At 59.5% G+C, this 13,544-nt stretch overlaps 7 protein-coding genes across 7 annotated transcripts in view; 3 read left to right on the top strand and 4 right to left on the bottom strand.

Annotated features, from left to right (window-relative positions):
* The window catches only part of GGTG_09800 (hypothetical protein), a 5,362-nt gene extending 1,356 nt beyond the window's left edge, over positions 1 to 4,006 (top strand). Inside the window, exon 2 of the mRNA XM_009227659.1 lies at positions 335 to 4,006. Coding sequence (XP_009225923.1) covers positions 706 to 3,480 — 2,775 coding nt within the window. The 5' untranslated portion in view covers positions 335 to 705 and the 3' untranslated portion in view covers positions 3,481 to 4,006. The remainder of the gene's footprint in view (positions 1 to 334) is intronic.
* A 747-nt stretch (positions 4,007 to 4,753) lies between these two features.
* GGTG_09799 (hypothetical protein) lies at positions 4,754 to 5,850 on the top strand (the record flags this gene model as incomplete). Its single annotated transcript, XM_009227658.1, has 4 exons — positions 4,754 to 4,967; positions 5,042 to 5,383; positions 5,496 to 5,545; positions 5,620 to 5,850. The coding sequence occupies exons 1-4, from the start codon at positions 4,916 to 4,918 to the stop codon at positions 5,848 to 5,850; spliced, it is 675 nt and encodes a 224-aa protein (XP_009225922.1). The 5' UTR covers positions 4,754 to 4,915.
* On the bottom strand, positions 5,814 to 6,745 carry GGTG_09798 (hypothetical protein). The gene is made up of 2 exons (XM_009227657.1): positions 6,501 to 6,745; positions 5,814 to 6,420 (listed from the first exon to the last, which is right to left on the bottom strand). The coding sequence occupies exons 1-2, from the start codon at positions 6,632 to 6,634 to the stop codon at positions 6,090 to 6,092; spliced, it is 465 nt and encodes a 154-aa protein (XP_009225921.1). The 5' UTR covers positions 6,635 to 6,745; the 3' UTR covers positions 5,814 to 6,089.
* A 547-nt stretch (positions 6,746 to 7,292) lies between these two features.
* On the top strand, positions 7,293 to 7,682 carry GGTG_09797 (hypothetical protein). The gene has a single exon (XM_009227656.1). It carries the CDS (start codon positions 7,306 to 7,308, stop codon positions 7,594 to 7,596), a length of 291 nt encoding a protein of 96 aa, XP_009225920.1. The 5' UTR covers positions 7,293 to 7,305; the 3' UTR covers positions 7,597 to 7,682.
* Positions 7,683 to 8,110: 428 nt separating this feature from the next.
* Positions 8,111 to 10,520, bottom strand: GGTG_09796 (maltose permease MAL31; the record flags this gene model as incomplete). The annotated part of the gene is made up of 10 exons (XM_009227655.1): positions 8,111 to 8,332; positions 8,412 to 8,456; positions 8,531 to 8,616; positions 8,687 to 8,719; positions 8,790 to 9,731; positions 9,819 to 9,828; positions 9,909 to 9,936; positions 10,004 to 10,054; positions 10,170 to 10,203; positions 10,271 to 10,520. 10 exons carry the CDS (start codon positions 10,518 to 10,520, stop codon positions 8,111 to 8,113), a joined length of 1,701 nt encoding a protein of 566 aa, XP_009225919.1.
* A 1,021-nt stretch (positions 10,521 to 11,541) lies between these two features.
* GGTG_09795 (short chain dehydrogenase) lies at positions 11,542 to 12,715 on the bottom strand. The gene is made up of 2 exons (XM_009227654.1): positions 12,591 to 12,715; positions 11,542 to 12,511 (listed from the first exon to the last, which is right to left on the bottom strand). Exons 1-2 carry the CDS (start codon positions 12,619 to 12,621, stop codon positions 11,754 to 11,756), a joined length of 789 nt encoding a protein of 262 aa, XP_009225918.1. The 5' UTR covers positions 12,622 to 12,715; the 3' UTR covers positions 11,542 to 11,753.
* Positions 12,716 to 13,181: 466 nt separating this feature from the next.
* Positions 13,182 to 13,544, bottom strand: part of GGTG_09794 (hypothetical protein) — a gene marked incomplete at its 5' end in the record, with an annotated part of 2,234 nt that continues 1,871 nt past the window's right edge. Inside the window, one exon of the mRNA XM_009227653.1 lies at positions 13,182 to 13,439. Coding sequence (XP_009225917.1) covers positions 13,333 to 13,439 — 107 coding nt within the window. The 3' untranslated portion in view covers positions 13,182 to 13,332. The remainder of the gene's footprint in view (positions 13,440 to 13,544) is intronic.

Genomic DNA, 13,544 nt, shown 5'->3' with positions numbered 1-13,544 from the left:
TTTCCTAATACCCCCCCCCCCCCCCCCCCCCTCGCTGCCCTGATTAGCGCCTCGCGTCCACACGGCGCCCGATCTTGGCGGTGGGACGGGGATTGAACATTTCTGCCCTCGATTCGTTCCCAACACGTATACCTACCGTCGGTCTGCCCTGGTGTGCCTCCCTGTCTGTCTGCCCGTCTGCTCGTCCGCCTCCCTGTACTCTTTTCACCACCCGCCCGTCGCACCTTGTTTGCACCCCGGCCGCAGCACCGATCGAGCTGCGCCGTCGCTGGTCTGGCCTGGACGTTGTAGGACCGAGTCTCAGGACTCAACTGACCCGCGATGAACGATGCAGGCCAAAACGGCGGAGGCGACGTCTCCTACTTTTCAGACTCAGAGAACGAGGAACGATCGGTGGTGCCCTCCGTAAAATCCCCGTCCGATATCCTCTCGGGCGTCTACCGCGGCTTCAAGAAGAGCCAAGAGAACATCGCCCGCCTGACCCGCCAGCCCTCCCAGCGCGGTCTCAAGTCCTTTTCCTCGAGAATACAAGATCAGGCGCATCAACATGTCCGGAATCTGAGCTTGCAGACCAGTCTTGAGAAACCCTTGCCCGAGCCCCCGCCGCACCCCGCCTCCACGCCTGCCACACCGACCCCCACCAACTCTGTGCCGCAACACGCCAGCCTAGCCGGGGTGCTGGCCGAAAGACTGCAGAGGCCAAAGATGGAAAGGACGAATACTATGGAATCGATGGCCTCTATGAACTCGATGAGCTCCATGAACTCGATTTCGTCCGTCGAGATGCCCCCACTGCGTCAAGGCCTCCACCGGAACCAGCCCGGCGATCTAAGCATGAGTAGCAGCTTTGCGAGCCTGTCGCGGCAGGAGGTGAACGATGAGCCGAGAGAGAATCTGACGCCAAAGAGTGGCGGCCCTTCGTCTGGCGGGCCCTCGCCACAGGCCGGTCAGCAACAACAACGAGGGGCGCCGTCGATCGGCCCTGCCGTGGGAACTCTATCGTCTACCGGCTCATCGCACCTCTCTGGCTTGATGTGCAACGTGCACAGGACGACGGGAAAGGAGCCCCATCCCCTCGTCGGGGCAACTACCACTATCCTCGGGGACAAGCTCTATGTTTTCGGCAGCAGGATATTGTCTCGCAGTCGGCCTGCGCCTCTGACCTCTGACCTCTACGAGCTGGATCTTATTAGGCGGCACTGGACCAAGCTCGATACAACAGGTGACCTGCCCCCGCCGCGATACTTCCATTCCATGTGCCCACTGGGCGACACGAAGCTGGTCTGCTACGGAGGCATGTCACCCTCGCCGAGCCAATCTTCACCCGGCCAGGAACAGCAGCCCGAGGTCTCTGTCATGTCGGACGTCCACATCTACGACGTGCCAACCAAGACATGGACCTCCATTCCCACACAAGATGCGCCACAGGGCCGGTACGCGCATTGCGCCTGCGTGCTGCCCTCGTCGGCCAATTTCGCTTCCCACAAGGCGCCTCTTTCAGCCTTGCATCACAACCCGTCAACTGGTATCAACGAAGGCAGGATCGGAATCAGTATAGACGGCACAGGTGGCGCAGAGATGATTGTGGTTGGAGGCCAGGACGGGAATAATCACTACATCGAGCAGATCAGTGTATTCAACCTTCGGAGCCTCAAGTGGACTTCCACGCAGCCCCTCGGAAAAAGCTGCGGCGCCTATCGGAGTGTCGTGGCACCTCTGTTACCGTCGGTTACCGCCAAGATCGGCAAGGCGAATGCCGGTGGAATGATGAGGCAGGACAGCATCAGCCACGAGGCCCGCGAGCCCGGATCATCGATGCTGATCTACTCCAACTACAACTTCCTCGACGTGAAGCTGGAGCTACAAATAAGAGGCACCGACGGTTCGTTGTCGGAGAGGCCCATGTCGGGAAGCTATTCCCCTCCCGGGCTGCGGTTTCCTAACGGAGGTGTCATCGACACGCACTTTGTCGTTAGCGGCACGTACCTTACGTCTTCGAAACAGGAGTATGCCCTTTGGGCGCTCGACCTCAGAAACCTGACCTGGTCCAAGATTGACGCTGGGGGTAGCGTCTTCAGTCAGGGAAGTTGGAACAGGGGAGTCCTATGGAACAGGAGAAACACGTTTGTGGTTCTGGGCAACCGAAAGCGAAGCCTGGTGGACGACTACAACCACCGGCGCATCAACTTTTCCAACGTCTGTATGGTGGAGCTGGAAGCGTTCGGGTTCTATGACAACCCGAGAAAAACCGCGCCCATGTCTGGCTTCGTCTCTGCTAGCAGTCCGTACACCGGGCCCGGCCTCAGTCTTGCTCGCAAGGCCGGCACTACGGCCGGCGGTCGGTCGCACTCGCCGGCATCTGAAGAGCTGGGCGAGAAGGCTCTGATTATGCGCGAGCTTGCAGACATGGACATACTTTGCATCGGGGGCGAGCGCATTCCCGTCAACAGCCGCATCGTTGCTCGACGATGGGGACCTTATTTCGTCCAGCTCCTGCGCGAGGGCACGGCGACGCAGGACGGCAACGATGTCATTACGCTACGGTCAACGCCTGGCGCGACTATGCGCGCGTCGGTCAACACTGTCACCCATTCCAGTGGCCGGAACACCATGGAGAGCAACATGTCGATGGGTACCATGACGTCGGGTTCAAGCTCGGCCAGCAACAAACCACCAAGTACCGCCGGCACTAGCATCTCTGGAGCCTCTGCGGGCTTGATGAGCCCGCCGGCGGACCTGACCACACTAAACTCGTCGCCGACCCCGAGGACTCTTCCGCCAAACGCAAGGCCGCGGTGTTTGTACCTGCCCCACACATACCTGACCCTGCAGGCGCTTTTGCACTTCTTGTACACCAGCAGCTTGGCGCCGCCAAGCTCGCCGCTTTGCACACCCCAGATCCTCTGCAGCCTTCTGCAGATAGCGCGCCCATACAGGATAGATGGCTTGCTTGAGGCTGTTGTTGAGCGCCTCCATACCTTGCTCGACAGCCGCAACGCGGCGGCCGTCTTCAACGCGACGGCCATGGCTGCCGGTGGTGGCCGGGGTATCGACGGGTCCCTGAACCCCAACTTCTTTGTGCCAAGCGGCCAGCTGGACCCGCTGAGCCCTACAGACTCTATAGGCATGGGCGGGCTCGGAGTTGGTGGAAAAGATGGCCTTGGCGCTCTCACGGGCCAGGCGGCGAACATGAGACTCCACAACGGTGGGGTGGGGGCGCAGCGTCCCGAGAGCGCAGAGCTGTCAGCCACGACCAGCGTCTCCGGCAGCGAGTGGAGCTCGGAGCTCGACAGCGAGAGAGGTGCCGCCCGCGAGGTGTGGGACGGAGAGCTGAGCAGCGTCATTGGACTGCAGAAGAGGGGCCTCCGCGGCTTGATGGAAGGGCGCAGGATGAGGGAGCGAACGGGCACAAACGCACCCGTGAGCGGCAGCATGTCTGCGGCGAGAGGGCTCGGCCTGGGCATCGCCGGGAGCTCCTGAGCCCAAATAAGCCTCGTGGCACGATCCACATTGTCTCTTATGCTTTCAATTCTTTGGATCAGTCTTTTTTTCCCACCCCTGTTTCATTTACCCTGGCATTTGTACGCCTTTTACTGGTATCTATCGCGCTCGATCCAGCATTGAAAGCATTTACTCACGATTCACGAGTATACGCCCTACACGCACGCGGCGTTTCTCCCTTCAGCTGGGATGTCGGTCACGCATTCTCACCATTGCTACCCTGCGCTTTGCTTCCCCTCCCCATCCCATTTTACAAGGACTGTGTCTGAATTATATCGTTGTTTCCCGTTCATCTAGCTTCTCCAATTTGTTCTGTTTTCATTCTCCATTCCGACGCTTTAATACCACACCCTTTCGCGTCTTTCTGGCTCGTTACAAAGAGACCAACGCCGGAGCTTTGGGTAGGAAAGAACTGGAAACAAGGAGTCGGGAGGAAATGGTTTTTTTTTTTTTACCTAGATCATATACCCGGCCATGGCTGGAATCCGATATCTCGTTTTGCTCATGCCGAGGCCGCTTTGTTGGGCTGCTGCTTTCAACTCCGAAAACACGCAGACCGACACGAAGCCTGACCTGCAGTCGTGAACGTGCCTCGCTTGGCAGCTGAGGTTTGCCGGAGCGATCGAGCCGTGCCAAGAGGGTCTGTCTCGCAGTGCCTGCTCCCGAGCATGTCCAAATCTGTGGCGGACTGCCGTCCAGGCCACGGCTCGGCTGCCGCAGAGCCTCGGCAGCTGAGCCGTGGTTCCGGGGAACCCCACACGGCTGTCCCCCAGACTGCTGTGCTACCTCAGCAATACCGGTGCCAGGTTTTCTTTCATGGGCGCGTCCGTGCTGTGTACCATTAATATGTAGCCCTCCCATACCCCTCGTGCCTGGGGGGCGCGCCGGTTGCTCTATCTCGTGGTCGACGATTTCGACTTTAACCGGGCCCCCTGCTGGCTAAAGCCGAAGGCAATCTATTTCGACTTGACGCTAGCGCCGCTTTGGGAAGTGCCGTGGCCCTCGGAGCTTTTTTCCGAGGTCGACGGCGCGCGCATCTAGAAGGTGACGGGGGCGTACGTCTTGAGGAGGGAAGGGAGAGGTGGGGAGCCATCGCGGCCATTCTTTTGTTATCGCCAATCTATTTTTTGACTGTCATGTCATGGTGGGTGAGTGCCGAGCCAGCCGTCCACATCACGGGGGGTATTATCATGTTCTTGGGCTGGTGAGGGCGGCTTGGCCTTTCGGGTCGGAGGTTCTGCCTCTCTTTCTATATATCCGTGTGTTGTGGCGGTCACCTTTTTTTTGCTGCAACGCCCTGACACCGGGGAATTTCTATTCTGCAAATCTATATCCCGCTCGGTTCGTCTCTCCGGAAGATTATCACGTATTTTTTGACAGTTTTGGCTGCATCCACCTGGTCCCAACAATAATCATGAGGGCGTCCATTATTACTCTGGCTCTGGTGACGGCGGTCTCGGGACACTGTAGGTCCAGCCCTCCCCTTTTGGAACCGACTGGCTGTTACTACGGCTGACTCCTACAAAACAAAACCCCCCAGACACGTTCCCCAAGATCTCGGGCACCAACGACTGGCAGTACGTGCGCCGCACGGCCAACTGGCAGTCCAACGGCCCCGTCCAGGACGTAAACAGCCAGGCGATACGGTGCTTCGAGGCGGGAGGGCGCAGCTCGGCGTCGACGTACGGCGTCCAGGCCGGCGGCTCCCTCACCTTCCAGTCGGCGCCCAACATCTTCCACCCGGGCCCGGTCAGCGGCTGGATGGCAAAGGTGCCGGCCGGCCAGACGGCCGCGTCGTGGGACGGGTCCGGCCAGGCCTGGTTCAAGGTCTACCAGGAGATGCCGACGGGGAGCAACGGCGGGCTGCAGTTTGCCAGCAACAGTGAGTTTTGCTTTGGGTTTGATGGAGAAGAGAAAAAACGAAAGAAAAAACAAAACAGAAAAGAGTGTTGCCAGTCGGCGGTTCTCTAACGGCACCGTGTGCTTCGCGACAGACAAGGCGTCGGCGTCCTTCACCATCCCGAGGTGCATCGAGAATGGCGAGGTAAGCGTGCCACTTGGCCCATCTATTACCCAAACTAGTGCCCCGTCTGACAACCTCCCTCGCCCCTCCTCCAGTACCTCTTCCGCATCGAGCACAACGCCCTGCACGGCGCCAGCTCGGTCGGCGGCGCGCAGTTCTACATCTCGTGCGCCCAGATCAACGTCTCGGGCGGCAGCGGCTCCAAGAAGCCCTCGAACCTCGTCTCCTTCCCCGGCGCCTACAAGGCCACCGATCCGGGCATCCTGGTCAACATGTACAACGCCCGGAGCTACACCCCGGCCGGGCCGGCCGTCTTTACCTGCTAGGCGGGGGGGAAGTTCGGCCGATGTGGTGCCAGCCTCTTGTATATAGCCCATGTGGCGAGGTAGGTAGCTGTTGTTGGAGATGCATACTCGCGCGTGTGGGGCGATACATGGTGGATTATCACATAATTATCTCTTTATACTTGGAACATAACATTCATCCGTCGCCGGTCTCTGTCTCGGCGGACCACAAGGCCATAAATCATGTCTCCCTCCCGTCTTGGTCCCGTCTCCCCCTCCGCTTAGTCCCGGATCACCAGGGTGGTGGTCAGGCCGCTGATGGTGAACTCCTTGGCGCCGACGTAGGACTGGGTGCCGAGGTTGTCCGTCTTGAAGTCTGCGCTCGAGAAGACGTGCGAGCCGTGCACCTTTTGGACGCCGCGGGCCCAGTCCGAGGTCCAGGTGATGTCGAACGAGGCGGGCTTGCCGGCCCCCTGCCGCTCGAAGCTGAAGACGGCGTTGGGGTCCGCGCACGGCTCGTTGGGCAGCGACGGGATCGTGCCGGCCGCCTGGGCCCGGGCGCTGCAGACCAGGGGCGCGGAGCCGGGCGAGGAGCGGACCTCGAAGGTGTAGCTGGAGGAGGGAGGGGTAGGAGGCGGCATTGTCAGGAGGGACTTGTGTTCAAAAAACGGGATAGGGAAAGAGCGGCTTACAAGCACGTGGTGCCGTGGGGCTGGCACTGCAGATTCGTGACCGTCACGAAGACGTTGTCGGGGGCCTGGCGCGGCTCGATGGCCATGGCGGCCGCGGTCGAGAGGAGGAGGGTGGCGGGGGCGACGAACTTCATCTTGAGGAATTTGAGCGAAGGACTTGATGAAAAGTTGGGATAAGGTTCTTGTCGAAGCCGGTTTCCTGTTGGGATCTTGATGCAAGCGTGGGCGCTGTTCGAAAAGAGAGCCATAAGTCCAAGGCGGAGGTTGCGGTCGATATTTATACAAGTGCTTGTGGGAGAAATGCGTTCCCGCCACCGGGCCTGTCCGACCCTGGACGCACGGAATACGAGCAACGATGCAATACTCTCAGCTTTCGGCGGGGAGACCAGCGAGACGGCGGCGGCGGTGCCTGCAGGAGGCGCCAGGCTGGGGCGTAACCATCTATGCAGGTCCTGCCACGACCAGGCTGGCGGACCTCTGGGGAGGGTGCTATTCCGGGGCGCAGGATAGCATGGCTCGAACGATGCCCGCATCTCGGGATAGAGCTAACGGATCACCCGGCCGCCAATACCCCGGTCGGTAGCCGAAGCTGATGGCCCAGTAGGGTGCCGAGGGAGGGGGGGCCTCGTGTTGGTGGCGGGGGCGGATTCACCTCGGGGAGGGCGATCACAAATATGGATTAGGCATTTGGAACAAGGTGACGAGGCCGATGTACCAATACGTCCTCCTCCCCCCCTGGCTTTCCTTTTTTCGATGTGACTTTTACATCGATCTAGCTGCAGAGGTGTCTCAGCTACGGTTGGGAATGCAGACATGGGGCGGGGATACAAGTCAGATCGGATTCGCCGCCATGTCGCCGCCGCTCGCCGGCGAGGGCCAAGCCATGCCACGTTGCCGTCGCCCCCTGCAACGTCGGCGGAAGGCGCGCTCTGTACCGCCGTCGAAAAAGGTCATCTCCGAGGCGGTCAAGACGTTGAGGCTGTCGCATGATGTATTTCACTGTCGTTTCCGTCATGTGCCGTTGTCGTGGAGTGGGCGATGCTGGGAGGCTGGAATTCTCGGCAATCTCGGCGAGCACGAGGATTACCTCAACTAGACGTGCTTGTAGTTTCTCCACAAAGCCAATGCGGCTCCTCCCAGGCAGCAGCGATCAATTCCAAATTTAAGCTTGATTGGCAGTAGCCGTCACGTCATGTCCTCAAGTGCCACTGATGTTCCCGCCAACCGCTGTGGCCGGCTCGTTCGAAATCTCGTGTTCCTACAGCCAACCAGCGCTGCCCTCAAGGGCATTTATACGAGCGGGTCCAATCAAGGCCATCATTTTCTGCAGGTACCTCTACAGGTCCCGGCAGGGAGCCAACGAGACTACGTCGAGAACTAGCTCGGCCACAGCACCAGCCGATTACCAAATGAGTATGTATTCGGCAAGAAATACTACAGAAAGATGTGAACGAGGATGGTATCCAATATCCACTCGTGGTAAATCCCCAATCACTAGCAGACCTCAAGGCCATACGATACGCCCAGTCTTGCTCCGACGTCTCTGGGTGGAAGTTGTGACATCAACAACCCCTTTGTTGACCCCCTGACCGTTTCTATCACCATCCCTATCACTGCTGCTTTGATTCGGCAACTGCCGGAGCGGAATCGTTGGTCTTGGACTTGGTCATGGCCATATCATCCACTTCAAGCTTGTACTTTGCCGACTGCCGGGCAGTGACCCCACGCTGGAACATTGTGTCCAGCTCGCCAAATGTTCGGCCCTTGGTTTCGAACACGCGGAAATAACCCCAGACGAGGGTCAGGGTGGCGACGCTTGCCCAGAAGAAGGCCTGGGAGACGGGTCGGTGACCGCCGAGGTCAGAGCCCATCCAAGAGGCGAGTGTGTTTTGATTTTGGGGGTTCACATACCGTCTTTCCCTTGAGATTCCAGTCGCCGGGGGATATCATTTTCGGCTGTACAGTCTTGTTAATTCTTGTATTTCACACAAAAGCGGGTGCGCGCCGTATGACAGGAATTGAGCTCTTACATTCAGCGTCCCGTTGCCAATAATATTTCCAGCGTAGTAGGTGCTTCGAGCCAGCACGATGGTCTGTGTTCGCAGGCGAGTCGACCCTATTTTCAGCTCCCGGTTAGTGGCAGAGCGACAGATACGGCCGATTTGTCTCGCTGCGAAAGTCCCTACCAATTTCGGCGACCAGCGTGTAGATGATTGGCCCTGTTTCCGGTTGTAGCGGGGGTTAGTCTTTATCTGCCAAACTCGACAGATCCCGAAGCCTGATACTGACCAACTGTCAAGCTGTATACGCCAAGCCAGACAACGCAGAGTAGACTTTGGGCCCAGGCGAGCGGGAGGTTCTGCTCCGGCAGCGCCAGGAACCCGATGGTCCAGAGGATGGCAACCAGGCCGGAAAGGCCCATGAGCCAGATCCTCCGCCGGCCGAGCTTGTAAATGAACGCCCAGGAGAGGCAGGTCCCGAGAAAGGCGATGGCGGTGCCGGCGAGGCCGATGTAGTAGGCCGTCCGGTCCGGGATGCCCGTCTGCTGGAAGAAGAAGGTGCCCTGGTAGCAGAGCGCGCCGCCGGTTGTGATCTGCGAGAGGAAGCCCACGCAGGCGATCTCGGTGCGTCGGAGGTTGGTGCCGCGGAAGGCGTCCCAGTACGTGACGCCCTCCCGCTCCTCCATCTCCATCTTGTTGGTCTGCACCATCATGGCCAGCGTCTCGTCGAGGTTGGGGTGCTCGGCCGGGTCCGACAGGCGCTCGAGCGAGCGCCTGGCATCGCCCAGCCGGTTGACGCGCACGAGGTGCCAGGGCGACTCGGGCGCGAGCCAGGCGGCCACGAAGAGCGGGACGGGCCACACCCACTGGATGGCGAAGGGGATCTTGTAGCTCCACTCGTCCTCGCGGCTGACGAGCCCCGCGAGCACGCCGGCGCCGATGAACTGCCCGATGCACCAGCAGAGGTTGACGTAGGCCGTCAGGTGGCCGCGGATGGCCAGCGGCGTCACCTCGCTCGCGTAGGCCGGCCCCGTCGTGGCGAAGACGCCCCAGGGGATGTTGCAGAGGATCTGGCCCGCCAGCTGGGTCTGGATGTTGGGCGCGAAGAAGACGATGAAGATGAAGCCGGCGAGGGCCGCGAGCGAGAGCATGATGACCTTGCGATGTCCGTACTTGGCGGTGAAGTAGCCGTTCAACAAGGCCCCGAGGATATTTGCCAGGGCACTGGAGACTGTTTAACGGTTTTGCGTGTCAGTCATTCACAAAACTCAGCTGTGGACGATTCCAGGGATTGCTTGCTAGTGAGCATCTATCGTACTGTTGAAGGCCTATTGACGTCTTGGTTAGATCCGGCTGCTAAAAAAGAGGAAAGAAAACTAATATGACCGTGAGAAAGGGGAGTTCTAACCTGCTGCCATCCACTGGAGATCTGATACCTGTTAGGAGGATATAACGAATCATGTCAGTGATTATGGGAGAGGTCCAGCGATCCGATGGACTCACCCCTTCTCCTCATTGAGGTATTCCCCATATTTTAGCCGAAACTGGGGGTATCTAGGAAGGATCTCGGTCAGCTCTTCCTGTGACTACCCTGTGCATGTTGCAATATGGAATCATCTATCAAGGAGGGAAAGGGGGCAACATGTTCAAACACAATCGCCATACATACCCAAAGAAAGATCCAAGCAGCGCCACGTCATATCCTAGTCCCGAAGTAGCCCTATTAGCCTCATCCACTATCTTGGTCAATAGTCTCCACGGCCAGCTCACCTTCCATGATGATGGTGCAAGAGATCAAGACGCTCCAAAAGGCGGCGCGCTTGTAGGCCTTGAGGCCCTGGACCAGGCCGAGACTGTGCTCGTGCCTGGTGCCTTCCTGCGCTTCCGAGATGAGCACCTTGTCGTCGAGACCAGCATCGTTGAGCTGCCTGAACCGCTGGTTCGGTCCTCCCTGCTCGATGTTTAGGTCTCCCGCGCCGCCCCCGGAGGTGGCGCCCGCCGGTCTAGCTTCGTTGGACATGGCTAGTGACACTGATGCCCGTCGGTAATGTTGGGTGCCTTAGGAGAGTGTGTGCAGGACATGACATGAATCTTCCCAGACGGGGTTCGATGGTCTTTGTCTTATGAAAGTACGTTCCATGGCCTGCTCCTCCTCCTCCTCCTCCTCCGCATCTTCCCCTCATCCAACAAACACCACCCAATCACTAACCACTCGGCTGCCAGCATGGAGGTTCGTACTACCGTCAGTTATGCGCCAGTATGTGGCTACCACCCTATGTGCATGGGGGAGCGGCACCGGCGGGGGAGGTGGTATCCTGGAGCCCTCTGGGTCGAGACGTTCCATCGAGCCATTGGCGGCCTGCAAGAGCGGCCAATGCGGGGGAGGTGATGTGAGAAGGGCGCGGGACGGCGCTCATTGGTGGAAGTTGCCGAGGTACGATCTAGAATGCTACTTAAACAAGCTATGTCGCCTCTTGACTGGGCGGCTTGGGGTACGGACAAGAGGTGGCCGTGCATGTGCGGGGAACGGGGGGCCATGGTTGGTGCGCATCTAGTGAGGATTCCAATGCCGGCTGTGATGAGAGACCGCCGGCACAATGATTCGTCGGGTATTTCAAACACCCTGGTGCCGTTGGCCGAGGCACCAAACACCCGACGGGACACGAGAGCAAAGCTTGTGGCTGGTGTTGGGGACTAATACGTGATGACGACGGGCTTAGCTGCGGTGAACAGGACGTGAGCTCAGGTGGCAATAACTGTAGGGCAGGGGGAATGAGGAACGACGCGCTGGGGGTTCAGGCTAAATGCGACAGAATGAAACTGGTTGCACTGGAGTGACCCTTGCTGCCGTTGAAAGAGTTAGCACCTTTCTGGTATGATGGACGTGGGGTTCACGGCTCCAGCCATATAATGTCTTTTTCACCTCCATAGAAAGTGCGGGATACTGATTCAGGTATTAAACTTTCTTTCTCCCTACCTAGGTACCTCTAGGCATTTACACTGTCGGCGCTGCTCGGCCCGAGCCGAAGCTCGAGCCGAAGCCTGAGTGCTGGCAGAAATGGCTTGCTTCGAGGAAGGGCTACTTCTAGAAGGGAGGAGGGCGATTTATGCTCTCGGAACTTGAGGAAACAAAACGCGTCTTGATGCTACTTGCTATATACCCAACAAAGGTTCAGGCAGTCCATAGAGGACAGATGAATATCCCAACCAACACCAACCCCAATCAACAGCAAGGCTCAACAGCGGCCACCATCTACCAAGGGTGGACGCCGTCCTTGTGCAGAACCCCCTTGCCCTCGTCCGCGTCGCGCTTGCCCTCGATGAGGGTGAGCAGCGTCTGGCCCGACACGGCCGGGTCGCCGGCGCCGCCCCAGCCGGAGCGGGAGGCCTCGTCGCTGCCGCGCAGCTCCGAGACGACGAAGCCGGGGCACATGACAAAGATCTTTGTTTTTTGCTCGGGGAACGCCGTCTTCTCGACGACCGAGATCATGTTGAGCGCGGCCTTGCTGACGGCGTAGGGGATCCCGGACTCGCCAAAGCGCTTGTACCCTTCGGCCATGGCCGGCGTGCTGGCGATGGAGCCCATGACGCTCGAGACGTGGACGATGCGCGGGTCCGCCGACCTCGCGAGCAGGGGCCTGAACCTGCGCGATGCCGTGTAGGGCCCCGCGACATTGGTGGCGAGCACGACGCGGAAGACTTCCTCGATGCCGGCGCCGGCGTCGACCTCGCCAGCCTCGTTCTTGATGAAGCCCAGCGCGCCGTTGTTGACGAGCACGTCGAGGCGGCCAAACTTGGCGTCCACCGCCGCGACCGCCGCGTCGACCGACGCGAGGTCCGTCACGTCGAGCTGCAGCGGCGAGACGGTGCCCTTGAGCTCGCCCGTCGCCTCGAGCTTGGCGACGGCGTTCTGGGCCTTTTCGAGGCTGCGCCCCGTCACGAAGACGTGGTACTTGTCCGAGGCGCTGGCGATGACCTTGGCGGACGCGAAGCCGACGCCGACGTTGGCGCCTTTGAGGTTTAACTTGATGTCAGTTTCCAAATACCGCAGGGGAAGGAATGGGGTTGTGGAAGGGTGGTTGCGGCTTACCAGTGATCAGGATAATGGTTGAGGGGGCCATTTGGGCTGGATGAGTTTGTTCAGGATTAACAGATCTTGCGTGATAGTAATCGGCTGAGAATCAGGAGACAGCTTGGGTTGTTGAGGCATCTTCAACTCGGCCAGGAACAGGCTGCCCAGATGTTTTAAATATTCGATACATTGCGCTATTCCCCTCTACCTTGTCGATTTATCGGGCGGATGTGGGTCATATCCGGGAGAGTCCGATTCAGGTGACGGAGACAAGACTTCAAGGCCCTCTAAATCCGTGTCCGCCGCAGCGGCTTTATGCCGCCGGACCAAAGACCGGCCCGTCAAACACGGTGATTTCATCGTGGTGTGGGGTAGTGGGCGCTTGTGCATCAAATGGCTTTGGAGCATTGTCAGCACGCCAACCCAAATCCCTGTGCATTCCGCTGGGGGCTCTCCGTTGGCCCATTCGTTGGGCCGCCATGCTTACAAAAACATGGCTTGGAGCGTTCGACATCAGATGACCACGCTTTACTGGTCGAATACCAACGGAAGGAATGGAATTGACCATACCTCAAGTACCAACAAAGGCGCAAAACAAGAAACACCGCTTCACCACCCAAATTTCTCGACCGCGATCCTGACATCAACGCCGTCCCCGATGGCAGCGGCGCAGACGTTGCGCACCTCGCGGTTCATGCCGTCCGGCCCGGAAACGACGACACCCACCCCGCCGGAGCCCGCGCGAAAAGACGCATGGCTTTCACAGATGTCTCGCACAAAGCCCGCCGTGTCGGGCCTCCCGGCCTCGTTCGTCGGCTCCGGCACGACGAGGTTGAGCCCCGCCTCGACCAGCTCGTCCAGGCGCTCCTGCGGGATCCAGTCCGCGTGCGAACGCGACCGCCGCACCCACAGGAGGTGCACGCGCTGACGTCCGGGCCGGGCTGCGGCGGCGGCGGCGGCGGCGGCGGCGGC

Source organism: Gaeumannomyces tritici (assembly GCF_000145635.1).
Source record: "Gaeumannomyces tritici R3-111a-1 unplaced genomic scaffold supercont2.5, whole genome shotgun sequence".
In the NCBI taxonomy this organism is placed as follows: domain Eukaryota; kingdom Fungi; phylum Ascomycota; class Sordariomycetes; order Magnaporthales; family Magnaporthaceae; genus Gaeumannomyces; species Gaeumannomyces tritici.
The sequence above is the reverse complement of the archived record's forward strand: the minus strand, read 5'-3'. Positions and strand labels throughout refer to the sequence as shown.

Excerpts from the sequence above, each read along its gene's own strand:
- GGTG_09797 (XM_009227656.1), top strand. The coding sequence starts at position 7,306 with ATGCAGACATGGGGCGGGGATACAAGTCAGATCGGATTCGCCGCCATG.
- GGTG_09795 (XM_009227654.1), bottom strand. The coding sequence starts at position 12,621 with ATGGCCCCCTCAACCATTATCCTGATCACTG. Across the intron at positions 12,512-12,590 it reads AACCATTATCCTGATCACTG|GCGCCAACGTCGGCGTCGGC; the intron begins GTAAGCCGCAAC and ends TAAACCTCAAAG.
- GGTG_09798 (XM_009227657.1), bottom strand. The coding sequence starts at position 6,634 with ATGAAGTTCGTCGCCCCCGCCACCCTCCTCCTCTCGACCGCGGCCGCC. Across the intron at positions 6,421-6,500 it reads CCCCACGGCACCACGTGCTT|CTACACCTTCGAGGTCCGCT; the intron begins GTAAGCCGCTCT and ends TCCCTCCTCCAG.